General features: G+C 41.4%; 1 protein-coding gene across 5 annotated transcripts in view; it reads left to right on the top strand.

The window, feature by feature from the left end:
* The window catches only part of ncoa2 (nuclear receptor coactivator 2), a 74,537-nt gene extending 46,868 nt beyond the window's left edge, over positions 1-27,669 (top strand). For 2 of the 5 annotated variants that reach the window (XM_032551230.1, XM_032551229.1), the window contains exons 8-22: positions 1,729-1,830; positions 2,775-2,915; positions 3,400-3,547; positions 4,936-6,250; positions 16,724-16,922; positions 17,003-17,203; positions 17,625-17,837; positions 18,169-18,298; positions 18,440-18,599; positions 19,070-19,366; positions 19,831-19,911; positions 20,153-20,627; positions 21,270-21,447; positions 22,113-22,278; positions 24,500-27,669. In XM_032551230.1, coding sequence (XP_032407121.1) covers positions 1,729-1,830; positions 2,775-2,915; positions 3,400-3,547; positions 4,936-6,250; positions 16,724-16,922; positions 17,003-17,203; positions 17,625-17,837; positions 18,169-18,298; positions 18,440-18,599; positions 19,070-19,366; positions 19,831-19,911; positions 20,153-20,627; positions 21,270-21,447; positions 22,113-22,278; positions 24,500-24,511 — 3,818 coding nt within the window. In that variant the 3' untranslated portion in view covers positions 24,512-27,669. The remainder of the gene's footprint in view (positions 1-1,728; positions 1,831-2,774; positions 2,916-3,399; positions 3,548-4,935; positions 6,251-16,723; positions 16,923-17,002; positions 17,204-17,624; positions 17,838-18,168; positions 18,299-18,439; positions 18,600-19,069; positions 19,367-19,830; positions 19,912-20,152; positions 20,628-21,269; positions 21,448-22,112; positions 22,279-24,499) is intronic. The other 3 variants (XM_032551231.1, XM_032551233.1, XM_032551232.1) reach the window with 3 other exon arrangements.
* Positions 27,670-27,991: the final 322 nt, after the last annotated feature.

The following is a 27,991-nucleotide window of genomic DNA, read 5'->3' on the forward strand; positions in this document are numbered from 1 at the left end:
AGCAATTGTTTCTTAAAATGAAATTGTTTAAGTACATCCCATCAAATTGAAGGTTTGCATTTATTTCAGGCGAGATGGAGACTATTTAATGGGACTGATTTATGTCATTCATATTGTTCAAACTTAACATGTTAGTGAGGAAACTGTTGCAAAGACATGACCAATATTGACAAAATACAGCTTCTCCGTATAGACAAAGAACTCAAGGTTGGGGTCGCAAACCTACAAACGAGGAGTAATGAGATTCTTTTTCTAAATAAAACTAAATCCATCCATCCATCCATACATTTTCTTCCACTTTATCCGGGGTCAGGTCGCGGGGGTAGCATCTTAAGAAGCGAGGCCCAGACTTCTCTCTCCCCAGCCACTTGTTCCATGAAACTAAATGATATACATAATAAAAATAAAAGGATATTTTTGATGTAAAATTGAATAAACTCACAAATAGATAATCGTAATAAATGGGCTGTTAATGCTGTTTGTGTTGTCATTAAGCCCCTTTCTTTGAAATAATAGTATTGTTTGCATATTTAACTGATGCTTAATGCCTCTTTCCCAATTATTTTGTGTGTTTGTGAATCGCTGAATATTGCAAGCCCCTGGTGGCCATAACCTGCATCACACCGTGATAAGTCCTTCAGTCATTGGATTGTTGTTTCAAACTCAGTGCCTATTTTAGTTTCATGTCATTTTTCTTCTGACTGCTAAAATTCCAACCTTTGAAAACTGAAAGGACACAGATTTGTGTCTATCACTTAGAAATCAGTGTACGGCAACAGAGGACACATCTTTAAAAAAAGCCCCGTCTTCTCTGTCTATGTAGACTTTACTAGATGAGGCCCCTTTGTTTCTATTGCATTAGATGAGCGTTCTTTACATGACCTCCGACCAGAAACGCTTTCATTAGCCTAGAACTATGAACTACCTAACATAAAAGGCTAACGTTGCCAGCTGTTTTCCGGCAAACATGAGAACATCTCTGGCTGAAGGTGTGTGAAAGATAATGGGCATTCGAACATCAGAGCACGATCGGCGGTTACAGATGGAGGAATTTGCCACAGACAGAAACAGAAAGAAGGGAATTGGGGGGGGGGGGAAATTAATAACGATTAAGATCTTTGATGGCCAGACCTCCCATGAGGTTCTATACACACATGTGTGTGTGATAGCCTGTGGCACACATCTCTGCGGGGAACATGAGGGATTGTGGATATTATTGGCTCACAAAAAGTTGGACCGCAGACTTTTTGGGGTCACCCAAGCAGTTGAATTGGCGAAGTCATTTAAATTTTTTATTTTTTTTACGTGCGCTGAAGAAGAGTGTCATTACTGAGCCGTGTTGGGCAGGAGGAGGCGCGATGAGGGTGTGACAGCGCTTTAGCCGAGACCAGACGGAGGTGCGGACGCAAACACTTATCAAGTCACTCACACTCCTTCAAAAGGTCACACTACATCATTTCCCTCGCCAGCAATAGCTGCTCCTCGCTAAAGGAGCGGAGCCCTGATCCCCACGCTCATTAATAACTGTATTAATTATGCTGCCTGGGAATAACATGCATTTCATTATCACTCCCTCCCTCTGTCTCTATCCTTTACGCCCCCCTTGTCCTCCCCTCTCACTCCCTCTTCGTCTCTCCTGTTTTATGCCCGTCCTCTTTGTTCCATCCTCCACCTTCTCTTTTGTTCCTGACGTTTATTCGTTCTCTTCTTTTTTTTCTTTCTGCTCAGACTTCCAGTCGTGCCTGATCTGCGTGGCTCGGAGGGTTCCCACGAAGGAAAGGCCCATGCTTCCCACTCATGAGAGCTTCACCACTCGCCAGGACCTGCAAGGTACGGGGAATCAGACGGACAGCAGCTGCAAACTGACGCGTGGAGATCTTAATATGCATCCGATTTAATACTTGTTTAGGCTGAGTTAAAAAAAAAAAAAGACTGCCTTTGTGTTGAAAGAAATTTCAATTTCTCCACAAATTAGCAAACATTTCTGCCAAGTTTTTAAGCATCATCCATAGACCCCGTTAAGATTGGACAAGCTAGTTGCAGCCACCCATCTTGTCTGCACTGTGGGAGGTGAAAAGAAAAACTGTTGCTTACTTGCACACAGCTCTGTGCGCGTCACCTGCCCTCTGATGTACTAATGCCGTTTGTGTGGTATGCACACCCACAACCACATCACAAAAAACACACCTTCATGGTTAGTCAGCGACATATAGTAATTTCCTGTAGTTTCCCACCCAGGCTTCCGTAGGTGCGCATGAATGGAAGCCTCTACTTACCGAGCTGTCCATTAGCGCCACACAGAGCGCGATAATGACCACCATTTGCGGCATTCAGTTTGACATTTTTCCCCCCTTAGAATTAAGCAAAACACCATGTAAGCTGCCAGGCTGCCTCTGTAGTTTCTTTTTTGACGCCTTAGTGATTATTAAATGTGATGTTTTGCTGTAAATGGCTCCTGTTATTGCTGCTGTGACAGGTTGGTCCATGTAGCTGTCAGTCAAGCAGGAGGGAGTTTGTCAGCCCTTTAAGCGGTCTGTTGCTTCCACTTTAAATGGCACATACTTGAGGGACAAGTGTGCACCGCTGCGAGTGATTGCCTGTGTCGACACATGGATGTACATGTTAAACCAGGTGGCAAAACAGTGACTTATTGAACCTGAAATTCATGTTTTAAATGTTAAAACTTAGCAGCCAGTTTGGGCTGGGAGATTTTATATGGGAAGTTTATAATTCCGTATATCTGCAGCTACCGTAATGTCCTCTTTTGTGATTAGGTAAGATTACGTCGCTGGACACGAGTCTACTGCGAGCGTCCATGAAGCCAGGTTGGGAGGATCTAGTAAGGCGCTGCATCCAGAGGTTCCATCTACAGAACGATGGGGAAATGTCTTTTGCCAAGAGACACCAGCAAGAAGGTTATTATTTTACACATATTCACAGTTGGTCTCAGAAATAAATCATTAAATTGAATATAAATAGTCGGATGGACACTTTTCCAACCAGTATAACTGACCATGAGCCGTTTTCTAAAGAAGAATGGGCAGAAATGTCTCTGGAGATGTAAAGCTGAAAGACAAACGGTAAAATGGTTGAACCTGTAACTTCAACGGTACATAACTTCCATGTTTGTTTGTCGTATCAGGTCATAATAAAAGATTTTGAAGATTGTTTTAGATGTTTCGAAGAGGGGAAAGAAGTTCAAGGTTCTGGAGAAAAAAAAGCTTTAAATATTAAATATTTTAATGAATTGCAACAAAAATCAGCCAACCACGAATTTCAGTTCTTGGATTATCCATCAATCTATTCTAATACTGGAACCAGCAGGAACACATTTGTTTTATTTTATATAAAAAAAAAAAGTTTTTGTGCTTGCTGAAGTGAAGCCTGTTGTGTCTACAGTTCTCCGCCACGGTCAAGCATTCAGTCCAATCTACCGGTTCTCCCTCTCTGATGGAACCATCGTTTCTGCCCACACCAAGAGCAAACTGGTGCGCTCATCTGCCACCAACGAACCCCAGCTCTACATGTCCCTGCACCTCCTACAGAGGTATGTCTCCATATCTACACATTTGTCAGAAAGAAAACTAATCTTAAAATTTGATTAAGTGTTTTAGCCTGTTTATGCTCTACAGCAACTACTGTTTTGTTTGTATGTGAAGAAGATAACATCTTTATTGCCTGTGTGTCTAATCTCAAGCAAAAGTGATTTATAACTTGGTTGGTAGCGTCCTGGATGTTCTGAATTCAATTTAATTCAGATCATTTCCATTTGTTGGTCCCCTTTCTCCTTATGCACTGAATTTCCACCTACGGGTGATTATTCTATCCTTTAGTTTGCGCCACAAATCTAATAGTGGTTAGATTAAGTTTATGGTTCAAGTGAAGGATTACGTGTTCTATGAAAACAGTTAATGGTAGCAGTAGCTCCCTCATTGACTCCATCCAGGAAAAAACACCCAGTTCAACACAAATACTGAGCCAGAAATACTTTCCATGTAAGGAAAAGCACAGAAAGTACTTCTAAGATAACTGAGATGTGCAGAAACTAAAACCGCCTCTGTTTACTGCAGCTTTCCACTAAAGAGTCTCACTAACAAACCATTTGCACAAACATAAATGTGTGACTGAAATGTGACATTAAGAGATAATAATGACCATTTTAACGTTTTTGTGCTTTTATACAATTCTTTAAAGTGTTAGACATTTTAAGCAAGCTTCAAGGTTTTGGCAATTTTAATGTCTTTCATTTGATTTCCTGTAAAGCACTTTGGATCGCCTTTTTATGAATGGCAATATCTCCACCTATTGAGGAAAAAGACAAGAGTATGCACAAAAGTTAATTACAGCAATAAATCTTAATGCGATTTGTTCTAGGAAAGCGACGCAGCTCAACACAAAGTTAATGGCGGCAGTGATTCCAAATAAAGCACCTCCGTTTTATACATCGGTATTTTTTACATACGAAACTCACTTCTTTTATGGTCTCCATTCACAATTCCATTTTACGGTTTTGAGTTGATATTTTGTAAAATATTAAAGTGGAGATATTTCCTGAGGTGTTTTTTTGTGTATTTTGTTTCATTTCTTGTTTTGTGAGTCCAAATCCATTAAAGACACTCTGGCTAAAATCACAGCAAGGAGAATATAAAAGAGCTTTAGTCTATTTAGCTGATTATCCCTTCATGACTATATTTATCCTCACTCCTCCATGAAGTTACTTGATATTAAGATTTATACCTGTGATAAGCTGGTGCAGAAATTACCCAGTGAGTCAGTGAAGTGTTCATACTCGGATCTAATTTCTTTTTTTTTTTTTTTTTTTAGATTGCATCAGAAACACTTGCAGAGATGTAACTTCTCACTGTGTTGTATTTTTATTATTATTGTTTATGTCTGAAAGTTTAATAATTAAGACATTTTTCTATCTGTTCATAGAGAGCACCCGGTGTGTGGAATGGGTCAGGACATAGGTGGACAGGAAACGGGGATGACACCCAAACCGATGAACCCCTCCATGACTCCACCGACCCCGTGCAGTTTGCCCGGTTTGGGGCTTCAGGGCCAAGACACTACGATCAGCAGCAACAGCACGCCTTTCTCTCCTCCGGGCCCGGCCGGCCCCCGGGAGCCTGCAGCCATGGGGGGCCACATGCAGGGCTACCGCTTCGGCTGCCCCCCTCCACACCCTAACTACACCGGGGGCATGCAGCCGCCGCAGCAGGGCCCCAACTGGAGGATGAACAGCCCCTCTCGTGCCAGCCCCAGTCCGGCTGGGGGGCCCCACCCGGCTCAGCAGAACTCTATGCTGTCACCAAGGCACCGGGGCAGCCCAGGGGGCGCGGGGAGTCCCCGTGTAGCCGGGGGCCTGCAGTCGCCCTCTCCTGTCGGTATGTGCGGCAGCGGCCCTGGAAGCGCGGGCAGCACCCATTCTAACAGCTACACTAGCAGCTCTCTGTCCGCTCTGCAGGCCCTCAGTGAGTGCCACGGCGTGGGGCACGGGCCCTCGCATGCACACACACTGGGCTCCCCTGACCGGAAGATAGGCTCCCCAGCTGGGGTCACGCCGGGGTCAGGGGTAAACCCTCACATGATGTCGAAATTTGGAGGAAGCTCGAGCAATGCGGGCGGAGCAGGAGACTTCAGCAGTCACTCAGAGGTGAATCAGGGACACGCCGAGGGCAACCAAATGGAGCCTAAGGAGGAGAGGGAGGGGTCCCTGGACGGTCACGACAGTCACGACGCTCACAGCCGTGTCCACGACAACAAGGGGAACACCAAGCTACTGCAGCTGCTCACCACCAAGCCAGAACCCCTGGAGACGCCCCTGTCGCCGGGCAGCGGAGGGGAGGGTAAGGACCAGGCCGGTGCTGGGGTCCGAGGCGGCCACGCGGTTGGGAACACTCACGCCACCTCGCTCAAAGAAAAACACAAAATCCTCCACCAACTGCTCCAGAACAGTACATCCCCTGTAGACCTGGCCAAGCTCACCGCTGAGGCTACAGGCAAGGAGCTGGGCCAGGACCAATCACAAGGTGCTGGGAACCAGTCGTCGGGGGCAGAAATCACTCCCAAGCAGGAGCCGTTGAGCCCAAAGAAGAAGGACAATGCACTGCTGCGCTATCTACTGGATAAGGATGACACTGTAATGAAGGACAAGGTCTCTAAGCTGGAGCCTGGGGAGGTGAAGGTCAAGGAACACCCCCAGGTCAAGGTGGAGAAGCAGGATGCTGGATACGATCGGGCTGAGCAGGTCAGTGTTTGAAGAAAACTTTACTTCTACTGTGGGTGTGTTTGTGTTCTTGTTTATGTACACACACATCAGCAGCTCTCTGATTAACCAGACTGAGCTTGAGCTGTTTTCCAAAGAGGAAGTGGGTGATATATGTTATGGCTGAAACGATTAATGGTGATAATCAATTATAGAAATAATCGTCATTCAATTTAGTAAGTGATTAATCGTTAACTAGAATATATAGACTCAAAAAAAGGCAATTTGCTGAAAGAATAACATACTTAGAGCAGTAAGTAATCTAAAAAAGTACAAAAAATATATAAATTTTGCATTTAAGATATAAAACCATGTCTGTAATTATGTTCTATCTAGAATAAAAGGACAATTATGCAATTATTTTAAAAAATCAACATATATAACCATGCAACATCATCGAAACTATTTTGATGTAAAGTTGAGCAGAAAGTGCTGAGCTCTTAGCATGTTGAAAGTATTTTTTAATAATCTATAGAATGTGCTGTTTTAGCAGATTAATCGATTAATCGTCTGAATAGTTGATAATTAAGATAATTAGTTGCAGCCTTATATTCTAAAATAATACAAATGCACATCAAACTTTTCAGGTTTTGCCTGCCATGTCAACTTCTCAATTCTGCAGTATGTGTTGATATATTACATAGAAGGCCAGTAAAATGCACAACACTTACAAAATGTGTTCGCAGGGGGTGTGAAAACTTCCTCCCTCTCCTTGCATTTAGAGTTTTGTCTTTTCCAGTGATTTTGCCGCGCATGGGCTTTATTAAGGCTTATAAACACATCTGGTCCCCTCACCGCCTTTGTGTTGGCAGCAGCCCGCTAAGGGAATCTATCTGCCAGCTTCAAACAACTGTGACATTTGGAGGGAGAGCTCCCTGTGGTTCTCTTCAGCCATTTGATCCCAGTTGCATTTGGCCGGAGTCCTCAGGTTTGGCAGAGCTGGAGGCGGGCTCGGCGCTAAAGGAGGGAACGAAGAAAAAAAAAAAAGGAGCGAACAGTGAGAGTAAAACTCAGTCGATTCAACAGGGCAGAGGTTTGAGACTGACCTGCTGATGGCCTCACACGTTCAATAAGACTCCTATTCGTGGTTTAGCAGGAAGCTTCACTGCTAAACCACCTTACAGAGAATAACACCAATATCCTTCCTCTTATTGATCTCTTTCTCTTAAATTCTATTCCGAATTGGCATCTTTATACAGCAGTCGTGTTTTCATGTAGCGAGTGTTTTGGTACTTGTATAAAACAGGGGTGGATGCGATTTGCTGGATAATGAAAGACTGAACAAAGAAGAGGGAGATGAGAAAGGTGTAGATACCCCCAGGAGAGCCCAGCCTCGGCATGCAGAGTGAAAATGATGAGCCATATGCTCCTGCGTGTTCTCGCTGCTGCCATGGAGATGGCGGGCAGAGCGATCGCTGGGCTTGTAGGACGTACACGAAGAGAATGTAGGGTTTAATAATGAAGGTTTGATTTTCTTGGAGGTGCAAAGCAATAAAGTAAACCCGAACAATGGGACGGATTTGGCGGTTTTTAACGGCAGCCATGAAATTAGATCGTTATTAAAGCAGTCATTCCTTCAGTTGCCGACGGCTCATTCCAGGCTAACAGATTTCATTAATGAGAAGAAGGACATTTGTTAGACACGCACTAATCTGTGACTTCATTAGTCACTTCGTGTGAGGGTGTGTGTGTGTGGTTTTCTGATCTCTTCTGGTGAATCGCTGCTTGGCCATGTGTGAAAGTAGCTCGGTAGCTCTCGAACTAGCTACCCAGAGTCATCCTCTCCACTAACCTCACCCACTGCTTCCTCACTGACTCTCAACCTACCTCTGCCTTGCTCCTCCTCCTCCTCTTCTTCCTCCTCACCATCATCGTTTCAGGGCTGAATTATTGATGGCCGGGGCAGAGTTAAATGAGAAATCAAATCCCAGTTATGGCTGTGGTTCACTATGTGGCAGCTTGAATCTTGTGATTCGATCATCTATCAGTTATCAACAGAGCAGTAGGTGGACATATTAGGTGACTGTGTCGAGGGTTTTTTGTTTTTATCACTACAAAATAAGACAAGAAAATGTCTATATCCATCTGTCCATTTCCTGCTCCATGCTGGTGGTGTTTATGAACCCTAAGATACTCTTGAATCATCCACTTGCATTAATGGCGGTCCTCTGTTTAGTTGAGAACTTTCGATTTACCTGCCAGGAAGTGTAAAATCCATCTACATGGCTTTATCCTAAATCTCCACGCGCTGCCGCTCCAAAGCCACAGTGGCGATGGCATCCGGCTGCTTCACATTCCAGCTGCGTGGCAGAAGAACACCTGCCACTGACACCCTGCTGCCACTCTCCTCTCCCGCTTTAAACATAGGACTGTTAGGGGTGGACGATGTGGACTTAAAATTTTGGTGTGATACAAATACTATACTCAAATACTACTCTTGAAAAACATTTCCATTTAAAATAAGCCATTTTTCAGGATGACATATGTATTTTTTTTGTATATCACTGAGGTGCACATAGGAACAACATTTAATTTTTTATTTTTTTTTAATTTACTGATACTTATTGATGCTCTTGTAGAAGAAATGTTGGAGGAAAATAGCCAATATAAAACTTCCACTAACGCTGTCACTTTGTTTTAGTTTATTTAGCGTCATTTATTGAAATTTGAGACGAGGACAAGTCCAAATTTTTATCGTGATGAATTTTTCTTAATGAATGTTATTATAAATGGGCATTTATAATAACATTCATTAAGAAAAATTCAATGCCCATTCCTTGGCCGTTTACGTTGCTGCTTCTCAGATTGTTGTTTACGCGATTTTAACTATTAGCCATTATTGTGAGATCATTTCAGAGCATGTGTCCAAACGTAAGCAGGTGCAGTTATGAGGGAGACGGCACACTGGTTCCGTCCCTGCTGAGCAGCCACGTTCGTGACCCAGTGCTTTCAACATTTTTCATCCTCTGATTACTTGAGAAGAACTGTGTAATTTGATCACCTGTCATAAACAGTTTCTTAAGCAGCAGCCATTACCACGTTGTTGCTCCAATGAAAGAAATGTAATCCTATACTCGCTAATTACCAGACAAGATAAATAAACATGGCTTGAGGAAAGGAGCTGGGATTTGGATTGAGATTTAGCTGCATTTAACTAGTCGCAAGCAGATTTTAAATTTGCTAGTTTAAAGCCATCTTGCGTGAATGAAATATCCAAGAGTAGCATGTAGTGTCCCGTGATTTTACATAAACTGTGTGAGCGCAATTATAAGGCAAGTCTTATTTTTGAAGATTATTTTCATTGATCACCAACTGCAGCGTTAATCCAAGCTGTTAATAAACACCAAGAATGAATGTTTAAGAAAGTAAAAGTGAGATTTTGACTTTCTTATGGAAATATTCTTAAGTGCACAATTATTGGGCAGCTATTACTGTGCAGAATTATTATCCAAACAAAATTAAAATGCACATTTTCCCCATCTCATTCTTTTTATTTTCTCTAAGTGAGAATTATAATCCCTAACTCAAACCATTCCAGTAAACATTTCTGAAATGGGAAAAAATAAATAAATCTGTGACCAGAGTTTTGACCCTTCTTTTCAGCAAAAGGAATAAGCTTCCATTTATGAAGTCCCTCAGTTTGCTGACCTATTGACTGTCAACTTTTTGTCATTTATTAATACCAGTCCTCTACCTCAACCTTGTTAGCGTCTGACTTGAAGTGAAGCTTTGTGCCCATTACTATTCCACCCACTGGTTCATCCATCTGAACTGCCAAGAGTCACTCTCATTTCCTCCGTAATATCTTTGAAAAATCTGTATTCAGATATTTCTTGGCCCAGTCTACATGCTTTAGCTTATGAGTCGTTCAGTGGTGGTCGGGTTTCAGCCTTTACTACCTTGGCCGTGTCTCATAGCTCTGAACATCTTCTGGCAGTTATGAAATATGATGGAACTGGAAGATGATGGTAGCTACACACCTGGTTCTTAAATCCTTGGTGCTTAATTTGTCATTTTTCGCAACACATTTGTTCTGACCCAGTTGACTATTTGTAACAAAGCTTTTGATTTTTCTGGGATTGCACCCCAAGTCTTAGTAATTTCAAGATTACAGCACTCCTTGAGAGATTCTTTGGTAATTTTTGACTTATGAGAGTCAGTAAATCTTGTTTTTTGGCTCATTTTACTGAAATAGAGGAAGCTGCTAGATAATTTAGCTCACCTTGATATAAGTTGTAGATCTTTTAGGCCACACCCTGCCTCTTTACACAAATACGCATCACCTGGAATAGTTAAATCCATTCAGCATTCAAGTTTATTCAGCTTAGATTTAGGAAATATGCCTAAAAATGATATGGTCAAAATAATCACTTCCCTTGTAATTGAGCACACAGTGTATGCAGAATCCACACTTTTTAATGAAAATCATGATATGAGTTTCAAAGGAAAAACAATAATAGGCCATGATTTAAATTAAAATAGAGGTAAAAATAACTTTACAGTGCTCCGTATACTATGTATACATGTTATTTGATTATAAAACTTTTCGAAGATGTTAAATGGCTTGAAGAAGAGATTTATCTTATTTCTAAAATAGCCAAGCTCCATTACCCTATGACGTTCACCAAGTTGATAATTTGTTTAATGACTCATCGGTGACGGTAGTTGGTAAATATTGATATATATTATTGTAGGTGGTGTTGTCATGTATCTGTCAGCAATATTTTGTACTCGTATTTATGTCAAGCTTAAATGCCAGCATTCTCGTAGGGGTAAGGTCATTTTAGTTTGTGTACTTGACGGTCGCACTTCTCCTTTACTCGATCTGTTTCTAAGTTCCCTTTCCTGTCAAATGCCATGAACTAAGTCAAGAAAAAACAAGACATTCACCCTCCTGCCATGGAGTCCCCCACACCGGCATCGACCAGTTCTTGAGAACAATAGAAGGGCCAAGACAGGTTCATATCAGTATTTTGAGAAAACCGAACTTCTTTTTGTTTATCAATAAAGCTTTCATAAATCTGAATTTGAAAAGAATGTGTAGTCAGTGCAGCGTGATTCCCTGTATGCTTAAAAACTCAGTAGTTTTAAAATTGTGTGATTTAGCTTCTTCATTTTATCAGCTTTACATTCAATTATGCTGGACTTAACTCGCCAATAATGTTCTGTATGCTGCAGCCTCTTTTGTTAATTTCTCTTAACGGCAATAGATATTTAATCCCAATAATTTTTTTTATTGGGTTTTTTTAGGACCACTGTAATTAAGCAGCTCCAACACAGTGATAACTCAGTTAGAAAATCCTGCATCTAAAGATGCATAACTCGACAGAAATTTCTTGCAAAGCAGTTGCCACAAATGCTAAGTTAATGCTTGCATACGAGTCGTTGATGATTCAGCTCATAACATTTCAGTGCAGTTTTAGTTGACATTGTGCTTGACAGAACTTATTGAAAAAGTTGTTTGTCTGCTTCATGATCTTCGCCCTTTGCTTTGAACAAACAACATAAAATGTAATTATTGGTGTTTCAGCTTTTCTCTGTGCAGCTTTCCAGACAGGTGTCTGTGGATATGAATACAACACTCAGAGCAGGAACCAAGACACATAGACATACTGTAAACAACATTGTAAAAGGTAAAAATTTCTTAGTGTTTAAAAAAAAAAAACAGACGCACAAGATGATGTTCATGGTCTTCAATACAGTTTAGCAAGAATAAAAAAAAAAAAGCTGAATTTAAAAAAAAAAATCAGCTACATGTGGACAGTTGGTAAACAAAACGTAGATAGTAGAGCGGTCAGGAACATTAATATTAATATTTTGATTTCAGCTACAACTATGTGAATTTGATGGAAATATGTAGGCATGAGTAGGTCTTGATCTGTAGTAAAGGTTTAGACTGATTGTAGTGTTGTGGATGGATATTTTCTTAGTACCAACTGAACATTGTTTAAACCATTTCCATTATTTTCTGACCACCGTGTCCCCATCTTAAGATAGCTGCTTGAACCAGGGTAACATGCAATAGCACAAAATTCAAAACATCCCAATCCTGTCCGTTCTGTGCTATTAAGAATTAAGTCAGTTAAATTGTAATGCCAAAAGAGGATCACACCCTGCTATGAGCAAGGTGTAAGTGGCCGTTAAGTGTATGTGAAACAGAGTAAAGTGTCTACTTTTGCAGAGGTGTTGGTTTCTATCAAATATCAGATGAGTCCGGTTTGGTTTGTAGGAGTAGATGTTGGTCAAGGCTTCATCTCTGGCTCACTGTGGGGAAACGTCAGCCTGCTGTTGCTAAGCATGCAAATGTCTCTGAGTGCCTAAACTATGAAACATGCATAAAATGTAGGACACATCAGCAGCTGACAGCTAATTCCTGCAGCATGAAGATCATTTTCTGTCTATGTCAGTAATTAAATATTATTTTCTTTTAAGTAATCTAATCATCACTATTCAGGAGCTGATTCTACCTTATTTTAAGAAATAAAGTTTTATAATGCATTAAAAAAGGTGGATTTTTTCCTGCTTTTTCTTGAGTGCTTTCAGAGTGAGTCTAAGACTTAATGGGGTGATAAATGTCTAATCTGTGAGTGCTTTGAGACTGTATATTTACCAGGTGGTGAATTTTTTTATTTCCTGCCTCTGGACGTTTGCGTGTTGCCTGTGTTCGTACGCTTATAGGTTGTAGTGCTGAGAAAAGGAGAACACGGATTGAATTACATACACAGACATGCACCGAAGGCCAGCCAGTTAAAAGGATGGATAGCAGCAGAACCCATTAAGAGTAAAAGCAACTGGAAATGGAGAGAACTGAAAGTGGGAGGAGAGAGAATCGAGGAGGAGGAGAGCAAACGGGGTGTACAGAGGCATTACATCATTCCTGACCTCATTAGGGCTTTTCTCTCTCCCACCACTCCATCCTCACTCTGCTACTCTCTCCAGGTCTCCTATATATCCACTCTGCTCGTCCTTTCTCAGTATTATCAGCATTGTGGGGCTAATCATTTTTAGCCCGTTTATATGAGGACCTACCGGGTCTGCCTCTTGTCGTGTGAAAGCTGAGAACCTTCAGCTCTCCAGATAAATATTGTGTCAGACATTTTTGGCTACCCAGTTATCTTTCGCAGCAGTTGCATGCCTGACAAATAAATGTCACTGTATGGAAAAGTGAAGTCCAACACTAGACAATACTGTGGTGCTGTACTGCTGTACAGTATGTCACGATCTGTAAATATTAGCCCAGGCACAATGCACTCTGCTGGACAGTTATGGCCACTGCAACTTATTTACTAAAACTCCCAGTGGCTGCCTTGGAATCATTGCATTTAATTGATTATCTGCTGTTTTTTTTTTTGTTTTTTTTTATTGACTACATTTTGCTTCATTTTATTTGGTGGTGTTATAATTGTTAGATGTACACTCCTGATCAAAGTCTTACAGCTTAAAAACATGTCGCTGGTACTCACATTTCGTGCCACTGGACTAATGCCAGGTTGAAAGTTCAACTTTAAATTTTTTAAAGATGAAATTGGGAGTAAGACGCAAACCAGTTTTTAGTGTTTTCACACTTCTTTGATTGGGGACCAAAATTACAACATTTGTTCCATTTTCACCTGGTGTGATTTGCTTTCACACTGCACTGTGTCAAACACACCAAATGCTTTGAAAAACCTGTTTGCCTCCTCACCTGTGGTGGCACTGCACTAAGGAACACTGAAGGAAACAACAGGAAAACCTCTGAAGAAGACAAAGCGCAACTTCCTTCTTCACAAAATGAAAACAAAAATGGATTGGCATCAGATTTTAACAGTAGTAGGATTTTTCTTTTGTTTCTGATTTAAAAAAAAAAAAAAACACGAACCATTTCTCCCACTAGCGCTAAATGTGGGCGTTTGTTTTTGTTGTATTTTCCCAGAATGCCCTGCGCTATAGAGCGCTTCCTGCTTTTGGGGAGGTCTCCAGTCCACTTGACATTTATATATGCATTTGGACCACTCCAGAGTTCACTTCTACCGAACCGAGGCCTAGGTTTTTTGGTGTACCGGAGTTCAATTAACAGTCTTTGACTTAAATTTGGTTATTTGGGGTCAGACTCCCATCCTTTGGACCAGAGAATAAACTTAGGAATAAAATATTTCCCATCTTTTGGCATCTCATGTGTGGCCCACCCAAGGAACGAGTACGAAAGCAAGTGTTTGTTGTTGGAGGCCAAGATGTAGAGATGCAGCGTAACAAGAGTCCTTACTTGTGTAGTTCATCAATCCTTCCTCAGTCAGAGACAGAAAGCCGTGTGCCATAATGATGCTGTACATCTGGGGTGCCCAAAGTCGGTCCTCGAGGGCCGGCATCCTGCACGTTTTAGTTCTCTCCCTGGTAGTACCAACAACCTTTTCAGCATGTCAGTGTTCCTCTTAGGCCTTCTAACAAGCCATCATTTGATCCAGGTGCGTTAAACCAGGGAGAGAACTAAAACATGCAGGACGCCGGCCCTCGAGTACCGACTTTGGGCACACCTGCTGTACATGCTTGACAGGAAATGACATGAAACCCAGATTCTGGCACAAAGTTTAAGTTCTTAAGACTATTTCCTTAAACCTCTGATCAGTCGATGAACAGTCTGTTTGCTTCAATGTAGTTTTCATTCAAAAAATATATTCTCCATTTGTTTTGTTCTCTTGTTCCCTTTTTTACAGCTCAGCCTTCAACTTAGCAGTTATTCATAACTGAACAAGTGGTCATTTTAATGCTATTGGATTTTAAGGAAATAATCTGTCACTTGTTTTCCAGGTGAAAATATAATTGTTACATTATATATTATGATGAAATAAACTACCCCTTCAAAATGAAAGTAGTTTATGTTAAACTGGAGCAAATGAAAGGTCATCATGAACTAGTTGGTCAGGAGGCCTATAGTCTGAAAACTGGGTAGATCATGTTTCTGCAGCTCATACGACAGCATTAACAGTATCCATGTGACCTTGTTAGCACTCTAATCTTATCCAGCTTGACAGTGATTTGATATATCTTATTGTTGGTAAATGAAGATAGTTTTCATCTCGCATGTTTGCATTTTGCTTTTCTGTCTTTCTCCTGCTAGACATTTGTAACGTCTTTTATGTAAAGCAGACATCCTGTTGGCCTTTTTAATTTTACATTTCAGATGACTGAAAGTAGCAGAAGTATATGAAAATACAAAGAATATCTTAGGAATGATCAGTTCTTTTTTTTTTTTTATCAGTGCCGTGGCTCCACGAGGCCGCCACTATCTGGAAACGCTCGCCTCGTCTCGGAAAACCGAGTATCTGTTGGAGGCTGCTGCTATTTTCTAAAAATGGCAACTATTTCCCTGACCCTTAACTCCCGTCACTGAGCAAGTAAAGCTCTCTCCCCACCTTGGCCTTGTCCTTGTTGAAGATAAAAGCTTGTGGAAAGCTACAACAACTTGTCACATCAGATGATATTCCTTTTGTATTTACATGTATCCCTGAGTGGTGGTTGGCTTTTTGCTTAAACTTCTTTATTTTACTCCATTATCTGGTTGAAAAATTCTACATTATTATACATTTTGGATTCTGAAACTGGAGGGTTTCAGATTGTAAAAGGGTTTCAACAAGTCCTTTAATTTTATCATCTCGGTTTTGGTCTCTAAAATGTCTTGAGTACACCAGTGTTTTTGCATACTGCATCTTAAATATTTGCATCCTCAATTTGTTCACACATTCTTCAGCTTTTTTTCCAGGACATAGTCTTTCCTCTCCTACCAAGACTGGGTTTTGTTGTTTATTAAGGAAGTTAAAATGTTCTTGGTAGTTATCCTCTGCCAGCTCATTCACTATAGAAAAAAAGTCTATTAGCACAGTTTGGCTTGAAAACAGACATTTCAGCAATTGACTAACACCTTCTTGGAATGACCGTTGTGTGAATCTTTATGTATACTATAAGGCCTTGAATTTAGGTGACAGTACAAAAGACGCAAAATACAAACATAGTTGTACTTCAATTGTTAAGCAAGTAAATATAAGTTGTTGGGTAAGCAAGATAACTTGAGTTGTTTTAGTATACCAGGTAGGCCTTAAATGTGCATTATAAAGCCCTAAATCTCACTTTCAGGGAACAAAACTCAAAATCTGGGGTCTTTGAAGATAAAAAATTTGCTCTTGTGTCCAAAACTGCTTTTGTTCATTTGAACTTCAAAGCAGTGTGAATGTTTTCATAATGGCATGATGCTACAGCCACCATACTAGCTAGAGCCAGATTCTTTGGTTTGAATCCTCCTTGATTCTTTGTCATCTGAGCATCAAGCATCAGGTGTCTCTACAAAAGGCGTTCCAGCAGACCTCTCCAGTCGAACATCTTGTCAAACGTTCGTTAGAATGATACGTATCAGTACTTCCATGTCTGGCTTTAATCAGTTTCTAATTGGAATCCCACATGCCTCATCTGTTTGTGTTTTCATAGTCATCGGAGCTTGACGACATCCTGAACGACCTGCAGAGCGCTCAGCCGCAGCTCTTCTGTGAGCAGCGGCCGGTTTCGCTGCCCAGTCCCATGGACAAACAGAACATCTTTAATGACATCCTGCAGATGTCTGAGAACAACGCCGCCATGGCGACGCAGCAACAACCCAGAGGCCTCGGACCCGGCATGGGTCAAACTAGTAAGTAGAGCTCAAACTCAAGAGGGGGGTTGGGGGGGCATAAAAAAATTTTTTTAAGCCTGTTTATTCTTGCTTTTTAGACTTTGGCGTTGTCCGACCAGGGCAGCCAGGCAGGGCATTACCAGTGAGGAGTGTCTCTCTGGACATGAATGTCCCCTCACAGCAGCCATCATTGCAGTACCCCATACGGGCCAACAGCCCATACCCTGTAATGCAACAGCAGCAAGGCATGTTAGGAGGTCATGGCATGATGCCCAACCAGCCTGGTATGGGCAATGCAGGTAAGTCTAACCAAGAGCTCAAGTCAAATCCAATTACGTTATTATGGTCTAATATTAACAATAAATAAATAAATACTGTAGTCTTGAACTGTGACACTTGTGGCTGATTCCAAATTCCGATTAGACACTTTTCCTTCTGCCTCTGTGTCTCTCACCCGAACTCATCAACATTATGACACACTGACTCACTTCCTGTGACAGGAAATAGTCGCCCACACAGCAGCGAAGTTTCTCTCACTGCGTCTCCCGCATATCGATCCTCCCCAAGCAACTTCCAGCATTGCTCACAAAAGATTTCCCCTTTCACATTGATCCCAGACCACCGCAATATGTTTGCAGAGAACATTCTCCAAAATCTTTTCAGACCGTTTTCTCACCGCTTCTCATCTCTGCGTCGTTGTCCTTCCTCCCACTCCCACAGGATTGATGACCCAAGGTGGTCCGCGGCCAGCCATGCAGCAGCAGCAGCAGTCGGAGGGATGGACCGGTCCAGCTTCTGCACCTCCTATCGGAGCTTCTGCTCCGGGACAACAAGGAGGCATGCAGGGTAGGATGGTGCCCGGCACCGCTCCGATGAGACCCAACAGCCAGCCAGGACCCCGGCCGATGCTGCAGTCTCCACTAATGGCCAACGGTGAGAGCCAACTTAAAAACGTCTTGGTATGAAGGCGCAGAAATAAGAAGCTGCATTACAGAGACTTTGAATCTGTAGTTCATGATATCGGCCATTTAAGTAGAGTGAAGAAGACCTCAGCTCACCCCCTCATAGTTTACTAGCTTATCAGAGTTGTAAAGGATGCCATCTTGTGGTTGGTCAAGGTGTAGCAGGTGAATTATTTTATTTTTACCATTTTTACTTTTTTTTGCTCTTGTGAAAGAGAAATTGTAAAAGTATAAAAAAAATAATCTTTTTGCATCTCTCTAATAATTACACTGACCTGAATATTTCTTCCTTTCTCTTTCAGCCCAACCTGATATGGACATTAATATGGTCGGCCACCATTTCTCCCAGCAGCAGGCTCCGCCCAATCAGACAGCCCCTTGGCCGGACAGCATGATGCCAATCGATCAGACCCCTTTTGTGAACCAGAACAGGTACGTTTTTAACCTTTTTGTGTTCCCAAAAGGAGCCTGTGGCATCTCAGCCTGGGGATTTTCTTAAAAGTAAACACTTTTTTTCCCAAACTTTTCTGTAATACAAGTGGACATTAGGCATTTTTGTTTCCTTATCCACAGACCTGCACAGCAAGATGATCTCCTCTGCAATCCAAGTCTTGATCAAGGTAGCGCAGTGGATGAGGGGGCCTTGATGTCCCAGCTGTACTCGGCACTAAAAGATTTTGATGGTTTAGAAGAGATCGATCGAGCTCTCGGCATCCCGGCCCTGGTAGAACAGGTGAGCTTTTCTAACACTGTTTCTCACAAGGGTAATAATACAACTTGAATTGTCATAAATCTTATCAAATAAGTCTAAATATTTTGCTGTGCATTTGTATTATGCCTCTTTTTAAATCAGAATACCTCTAAATAAAATCTGGTGCAACCAGCTACCTTCAAACGTCACCTTATTAGTAAAAAGAGTCTACCTGTTTGCAGTTTAATCTGTGAAGGCCTCAGAAGTTTCATAGAGAACATTAGTGAATAAAGAGCATCCTGTAGACTAAAGAACACAGCAGAGAGGTTGGTGTTAAGGTTGTAAATTCCTAATACAGTACACCACAATGACATTTGCGGTTGTGAGAAAATATTTTAGACAAAGGTTAAGGTGATAGAATCCTTTAGCAAAGTCCTGTAAGTTTGTTGGGGGTTTTTTTTGCATCAATTTCTTACAGATATTCCACTAATGTTGATTGTTTACTGTTTCAGAGCCAGTCACTGGAACCAGACCAGTTCCCCCAAGACTCCACCATCATGTTGGACCAGAAGCCCCCAATGTACACGCAACAATTCGGCCCGCCGCCCTCCCACATGGTGCCGAGGGGCTTTCCCGGCCCTCCCATGCAGGAGCCTGGCTTTCACCCAATGGCCGGCCAGATGGGGCCCCGGCCAACCTACCCCATGATGAGAATGCAGCCGCGGCCTGGACTCAGGCCGGGCGGGGTCGCCCCGAACCAGCCCAACGCACTACGGCTGCAGCTCCAGCACCGGCTTCAGTCCCAACAGGTATGCTAGTCCACCCTGACATGAAACGACATGCAGCCCATTGATCGACTCTGAACTCACAGGTTTGAGTTATGTAATCGTTCTCGAGGCTGACAAATTTGAAGCCCTGATTGCGCACTTTTAGACTTCTTAGTGGTCTTTCTGTATTTCGTACCATTGCTACCAATTTTTTGTCATTTGCAGTAAGTATGCTATGTGTGTGTTCGTCGTAAATATGTTGTGTGTGCCAATTGTTTTTCACCATTAACCTGTCAGGGGACTAGAGATGAAAATGAACCCTTATGGCTAAATCTGGCATATTTACGTGGTGGTTTTGATGTACTGATGTTGATTAGAGAGTAAAACTTAAAAATTAATGAGGAAAAGCTAAATTCAGAGAAACTAAAGAGGTGCTAAAATAAATTTAAGTCAGTAACTTTTTCTATTTGTGCTTAAATGTGTTTTTGTGGGGGTTATTTTTCCAGCAGAAAAGTCAGCCAATGATGACTCAGATGACTGGCGTGTCAAATGTGAACCTACCTCTACGAGCCAGTGCTCCAAGCCAGGTACAACCACCATCATGTAACATTCCTGCACAAACATGTTCCATCTACTAATTTAGCTTCCTGATGCTTCACAATAAACTAAAGACTTAAAGACACCACAGTATATGCCAAAAGTATTCATACGCCTTAATTTTTTTTTCACTCTTTGACACGTTGCATCCACAGACACGCATTTGTAAAACATTTACATTTGACATCTTCTCACCGTTTCTCTGGCACTTCCTTTTCCTGCTGTTTCCAGGGAAACATCAACGCTCACATGTTGGCGCAGCGTCAGCGGGAGATGCTCAGTAACCACTTGAGGCAGCGACAGCAGCAGCAGCAACAACATGTTCAGCAGGCCCAGCAGGTCCAGCAGCAGCGCAGCATAGCCATGAGGGCCCAGGGCCTCGGCCTGCCTCCAAACATGGCCGGAGCCATGAGCAACCCCAGGAACCCCCAGGCCGCCCCCCAGCAGTTCCCTTACCCGCCCAGCTACGGTACCAGTACAGGCCTGGCCTCGTCACCTCCCCCCACAAGCCCCTTCTCCTCCCCTCTCTCCCCCAGCCTCCCCTCTCTGCCCCCCAACCCTCAGCTCCACCTGCATGGCACCTCCTCTTCCTCCACCTCCTCCTCCTCACAGATGATGATGGGAAACACAAACATGATGGGCGGACAGTATGTGGGCGTACTCAACCCCCAAATGCAGCACAGTGCCTTTCAGTTTCCCAACTCAGGTACTGCTCCCCCTCCCCCTGCCAGCCAACAGCACACTTCACCCAAGAACGCTGTATGTGTGTGCGCGCACTTGTTTGTGTGTGTGTGTTGACGTGAATCAATTGGAATGCGTCACTTCCAATTGATGTTGTATGCCAGATTTATAATTTCATGCACTGATGATCACAGTCATCATAAGCTGATACAAATTAAGCTGCATATTTTACTCAGTAAACCTATAAATGATCTCCTAGTTGTGCTTTTTTACTCCACTAGATGGAGCCAGAGCTCAATAAATCAACCAAACCACCTCCCAGTTTGGCCATGAATTCTCTGAATAGTTTGTTGTACGTTTACCTGATTTATCTAATGACACTTACCATATTTACATCTTTTTGAGATTTCACCTTTTTTAAAAAATAATCTCCTCCATCTTCTCTCTTCTTCTTCTGCTAAAATGCATGTAGAAAATTCCTCCTGGCTGTAATTGACCCTGAATGCAGACACTTCTTCACCTTAAAACACAGAGGCCTCTTGTATACCTCATCTGTTTTGTCACAGCACACTCTTCTTCTTCTTCTTGCATTTGTTCTAAATATATTTAATGTACTTAGTTTCTGTGGGACGGGTGTGGTTGACATGTTTGAATTCGTCCTCCGCAGGTATGAGCCAACAGGCAGACGGGAGTTTTGCCGGAGGCAGCACGCCGCAGAGCCCGCTGCTTTCCCCCCGCATGGCGCACACACAGTCCCCCATGATGCAGCAGGGCCAGCAGAACGCCGCTTTCCAGGGTTCCCCTGACATGAACGGATGGCCACAGGGTAATATGGGAGGCAACAGGTGAGGACGACCAGCTCATCCAGCTGAATGTGATTGTAAAAACGTAAAGACTGAGTTCATGTTTGTGGACCTGGGTGCTTTCAGATTTCTGTTTGTATTCGGAAAATGTTGATCAGGAATGTTTGAGAGTTTTATGGTCTTCTGATGAGTAAATGAAGCTTAATTTAATCGTTTATCAGCTTAAGAAGGAGAAAGATTTAGATTTTTGTAAAAAAAAAAAAAAAAAAATCAATCCACATAATAGCCTCAAGAGCAAAGAACAAAGGATGTTAGTCTAAATATCCGCAAAATACTCAGGAATCCAAATAAATTTATAGATGTCATATTATATAAGAAAGGTTAAACTGAGTTTTTTTTAATGAGAATATGCATCAGTTTATTGCTAAATCTCCTCAGATTGCTTCTCGCAATCTTTTTAAAATCTTTTTCAATCTGTTTAAAAAGTGACTTTCTAACCAATTTATATACATTTCTATTCTTTCTAACTATCAAAGCATGAGAAGCAAAAATAAAAACAAGTATTTATTAATTATGTGCATTCTGGGACATGTTGGTACTGCATTTTTTTATTTTTTTATTTGTTTTATTCTGTGGAAATTCATGTGCACACATGGTAACTTGTGACAGTCCAACCTAACGGCCTCCGTTGCGTTTCCTCTGCCCAGCATGTTCTCGCAGCAGCAGGCGTCGCCGCAGTTCACCCAACAGAACAGCGGCAACATGTACAACGGCAACAGCATGGGCCTCAACAACCAGCTGAGCAGCCAGATGAGCGTCACATCCATGGCGTCGGGGTCCTCGCCCGGCTTGCCCTCCATGGGACAAGAACAGGTGAATGTTTAGAACACTCCACAGCCAGTTTGGATGGGTGATTGGAGTCTGTTTTTTGGGAAACAAAAAGTGTTTTCTGTATTTCAGCCACCTTAGTTGTTGAAGTGAAGTTGAGAACTTGAACATAGCCCGCCACACTCGTCGTTCCACTTACTACATTCTCTGCGATATTAATTGCATAAAGTGACTTTGTGCTAAATTTTCAGATACAATTGGAGCTCCAGTTATTTGTCTAAATTTAGATATTGGTTGTCACTTTCTGTGGACAGTAAAAATGTTTAAGTATCTGGTAGTAGCAGCCTAAAATCATGATTCGAGGAGCAATTACACCAAAAAATTAGACCAAAAGCTTTTTCATGAGTTTTAAATCATGTCTGAGGGATTTTTAACTATCCCTGAAAAATATTTCAGGGGTGGTATTCAGTCGTGATTGATTTGAGAGAGTCCACAATACATTTAAACTTTTGCACCCAGTTCTTGCATATTTTTTTTTAAACCATTAAAGTTGTTTCTTGTGTCGTGGATTAAAACCGTTCGGGTGAATTAGAAAGCTGACAGTCTTGCCTCAGATGAAAGCCGACTTCTTCTGCATTCATCTCCGTATTTCTGTTTGAGTTATTCTAAGCACTATGTTTGGCTCTCTTTCATTTAATTGCCCTGCTGGTGAATAATTTACTCCATAGTTTATGTAACTCCTCTAAAGTTCTGCTACTTCCCTCCCAACTTTTAGGGCAGTGATGTAACTGGGCACTTTAAAGTCAGACCATTTAGTTACACTTTTATGTAGGGTGCTGACGTTACTCACTGACTCGCATGTTTCATGTATCAACATCACTCAATTCCTGCTGCGCCCCGCTCGTTTAATGCCCAACAAGTTAATTTGTCTGCGTTTGTCTCGCTGGTATCGTTAGGCTGTGTATCTGCGATGCGCTGTTGTTGACCATAATGCTTTTAAGCCCGTAAAGATCCATGAATATTTAACTACAGTGCTCCTGTTTGATTGCCTGCTGTCCAGAATGTTGTAACATAGCAGTGTGTCTGTCACTGGACTTACGTCGCCTCCGGGTTTATAGAAGAAAAAATATTGGCACTTAGATTATTTCAATTATTTACTGTTGAGCCATTAGTGCATGCATTTGTGTTTTTCTCCTATTGGTTTTACGCATGATGATGCTCTCCAACATGCTTTGTAACTCCTATAGTTAGACAAGTTCAAGGCTGAGAGGTTTACATTTAGTAATAAAAATGTAATGCTTTAAACACTTTTAAATACATCTATGTTTTCCATAAAATGTGTTAAATGATGTGTACTTTGCTTTAATTCATTTTTTTCCAGATTTGTTAGAAGGACTTTATCCCAGCACTTTCTTTATAAAGGGCTTTGCTCCAAGAAACCGGTTCTTTGTCATTTCTAGCCAACTTGTTGAGCTTTTAGCAGCTGTGCTTGGTTACATTTTAAATGTAATACAGGTGCGTTTAAAACGGCAACAAAAAAACTAATAATCAAAAACAATTTCCGTAGTTTAATTAAAGTATTATTAAAATGTCTCTGTTATGGTCTATACCATTGTGTGGGAGAAATGTTGGGTTGTTAGTTTCCCAGCATTCATCTTCCACATGGAGGATAAGCTAGAAATGGTCATTGCTAAACAAGCCAGCTGTTCAGAGTGGGGCTATTGTAAACGATTATATTAATAATCGAGTAATTGATTATTCTGATGATTAATCGAAAAAAAACTTCCCTCCTTCAGTAGTAGCTACTTAAGCTAGTAAAGAAGAAGCTAGCAGATATCTTGCCAAGATGAATTTTAAAAACACAGGTACTCGAATCATTCCATAATTGTTTCAGCCCTAGTTAGTGCTGGATACTGACAGGACCCCCCATTCCATTCCCGTCGTCCAACCGCGACACCTGCCTCGCTCTCCCCGAGCGTCCACTTGAGACTGCAAGAGGTTTAAGGCACTCTTATGCTCATGAAAAGTTCTCCTCACTACTCCTTACATTTTGCCATGTTAGAAGCTCTTTTAAAGCCCAAGGTGGTTTGTGAGAAACTTTCCAAGTAGGTTAAGTAGGTTAAGAAAATTTTTAGAATTTGGGAATTTTTAAGAACTTTGGATCCGTTGTGTACACAGGTGCTGAAGTTTAACCTAGTGAAACTTGCTGATACTCTGTGAACGGTTGTTTTAAGTGCATAAAGTAATATTTGCATTTCCTCCACAGAAATTCTGTTGACCCCTTTGAAGCTTCTTAACACGAACCTCAGCGATCAGCTGGTGCAGGGAGCACGTCGGCCCTTTAAGAATCAAAAACACAAACTCGTAAGTAACCGACTGCCCCTTGGACCAGCCGGGCCGTGTCCTGAGCCCCTTGTCCCTTCTCCCTCTCACTCCCTTTTCACCCCAACTGACCCGTCGGGCCCCGGACTGACACAGGAGTGAGCAGAAGGCCAGCCTACCTGCCCGTCCAGCCGCATTCACCGTCGTGTGACTTACTGTAGGGTCCTCCTGGTGGGATACACTGACTTCAGGGAGCAGAGGGGGCATCAGTGGATGTGTTGAATGTATTCCTCTCAGCGGACAGCGGCCATCTACAATCTCATCTCAGAGAAGAACCGAATCGTTCTCTCTTCACTCATTTGGGACTTTTCCTCATGGGTTTCAAACGGCAGCAGAGACTCCCAGGTCATGTTCACAAGTACGAACGGAGCTCAGTCGGTTTTTTGCCTTTTTGCTGTATTTTATTTTATAATTTTTTTTATTATTATTTGTTTTTTCTTGTTATGAAAATTAATATGTAGATTGAAGACAGAGGGGGGGAAAAAACTGATCTCGATAAACACTGCAGAAGAATAATTTGAGTGGAATTCTATTATTAGAATAATTTAGTCAAGAGGTTTACATAGTGTATTAAATTAAGTTTTATTTTTCTGTATAGATTCATTTTAATTATTGTAGATGATTCTTTATCCTTGTAGTAAGAAGATTCCTAAAAGTGTGAAAGAGGCACTTTTTATCGTTAACAGTGATGGTTAAGAAGATTCTTCTAATCGCCTGAATTATGGATTACAATCTTGGTCCAGCTGTTTCAGAAGATGTCAAAATCAAATATGGTTCAAAATGAATTGTACATACCGATGAGTAAAAAACCTTTTCTTTCCTATTTATTTTATTCCTTACTGGTCACTACTGCCTCTCTTAAAGCAGAGCAGTTATATGTGCTTTTTTTTGTTATTGTTGTTCTGTGAAGTCCTGACATTCTGATGTTCTGGTACGACTCGGACTGGGGGTGCAGGTTGTTCTTAGTGGGTGTGCTGTGTATACAGTGTACAGATTACGGCTTGCTTCTCTGCCTTTTAGCATAGAACACAAAAAAAGTGTTTTAAAAAAATCCTCACAGCCATACATTAACTCAAAATTATAAAGAAAAAAAAAGAAGAAAAAAGTGTGCTTTCTTTGTCGTCTGGAGTGAAACTGCTTCGTACAAGCTGCTAGGTGCAAACTGTTCGGGTGTGATGTAAACAAGCAATAATTACTTGAGAATCCTTTTCTGTTTGTTTGTTTGTTTTTGTAATTTTTGTACAGTTTCCTGAATTTAGAAAGGAAAGAGAAAAAAAACGTTTTTGCTCTGCGTTTGGATGCAGTATTAAACACCGTTTTCTATTGCAGTTTGTACCAAGAAAAAGTCTACATCCACACACACACACACACATACACACACAGCGTTCTTGATAAATTATGCAGCCATCTGAGGGGGTCAGGGGGACCTGCAGAGGGGAGGTAGTTTATTCCCCCCCTCGTGATCGAAATGAGCCCTCTCTTCCTCCAGCCTTTTCTTCTATCGCAGAGGTCAGAGTTAAGACTGCACCTGCTCTGACAGACACTTAGCCATATTTTATGACCTCAGGCAATTAAAGTATAAAAGTGTTCGCTGACGACGTGCTGATCTATTTCCCCAAAAGGGAATTGAGATCCGAAGCAAATCATCCTCACTGACCTCAAAAAAGAAAAAAAACAAACAACTTTTATATAAACTATTTTACCCAGGAAAGACTTTGATCAAGCCAAATGATTCCTCACATTTCAATTGGATTTCTTTCGCCTCTTAGTTAGCCAGCCCACACAGGGAAAAAAAAACCAAAACATAAAACGGGAAATTCCTAAAGATGTCACTGAGCAGGATCTAAATGCAGATGTTCGTCATAAACCAGATTCACTCTGAATGTATCGTCATTGAAGACCTACTCTTCTTTCTTTCCTAACTTGTCGTTGTTGTCACACCATGGTCTTTTCTGCATTTCTTTTTTTTTTTTTGCTCTCCTTCTCATTTCCAGACGTAATTCGAAATCTTGGCCGAATTACCAAGATTTCGACCAAATCTTGGTAATTCGGTTGGTGTAGGTGTATACCTAGTGCACGCCGTAGAGGCTGCACACACACACTCTGCTCGCCCTGTGGGTGTTTGCCATACTTTTTTTTTTCTTTTTTTTTATCCATTAAATGCTGTTCTGATTGTAAAATCCACCCATGCAGAATAAAGCCTTTAAAAGCCATTTTCTCAAACAGGCTTTTAAAAGGATTCAGAGCCCTTTGCAAATTTCCAAAGATTGTCAGCGTTTTGAAAAGAAATTAAAGCCATGTGGTAGCAGTGCTTTTTTTTTTTTTTTTTTTAAGAATTTCTGAAGCCAAGTGCAGAGGAAGTGCACGTATTCGGACTTTGGACCCACTTAACTACACACTATATTTTCTTCTCTTTAACATTTGCTTTTGCAGAACTTTAAATACCCTTTTTGTATCGTCTGCTGGTTTCTTAGAGCTAAGATGCAAACCTTTGAAATGCTAAACACCCTAGCATATTGCCTTAGATTTCGTCCTGTTCTTGTAAATTACACTGCTGTCTGTATAAATTTGTATAATGACTGGTTGTACAGTATTTGAATGGGTGCACCACTATTCACCTCTCCTCCGCTGCTGAAAACTCGGTCACTCCCCTCCCCACACAACCACGATCATTGTTCTTCTATGTTGGGATAGGCTCGTCCTCTCCTCACTGTTGTATGGAAAAGATGATACACAGAGATACTGAAGCAATATGTACTATACTGGATTCTTCTGAAGAAAGATCACTGTTGTATTTTTTTTATTTTTTTTTCGTTTTGTTTTCTGCGTCGTCCGCGAGTCGCACTGTACCTGCATCCATCTGACCTTTGTTACCCCACGGTTGTGTTTGTGTGTGAGCATGTGTGTGCGTGCGTGCGGGGGTGTGCGCGTGTGAGTGTTTTATGCAAAATTAGATATATAAGAGAAGGTAAAACCACAGTTATGCAAGTTGTGAACTAATATGGCTTCGCTGATGCTATTTGCCTTGTAAATAAAGAATTCTGTTAATGCATAGTTTAACTGTTTGGATCTTTTATTTTATGCTGGTAGTAACTTAGAAAAAAACAACATTTTTACTTTGGTTTTAGATTACCTCTCCCTAAGGTTTAAAGGCTTATAGATGAATTTGTACCCAATTTTATTCACTTAAATCACTGCACAAAGGGAGACCTGTAGAAAGTTTTTTTCACAATCTTAATTAGCAACGCCACTTATGTTGGGTTTCGCAACAATCATAAATGAATAAATATGTTTGAACTCAGTCCTCTTGAATTAAAGAGTATATATATATATATATATATATATATATATCTAAGTGCACATTGAATTAGTATAT

Source organism: Xiphophorus hellerii, chromosome 21 (genome assembly GCF_003331165.1).
Source record: "Xiphophorus hellerii strain 12219 chromosome 21, Xiphophorus_hellerii-4.1, whole genome shotgun sequence".
Classification (NCBI taxonomy): domain Eukaryota; kingdom Metazoa; phylum Chordata; class Actinopteri; order Cyprinodontiformes; family Poeciliidae; genus Xiphophorus; species Xiphophorus hellerii.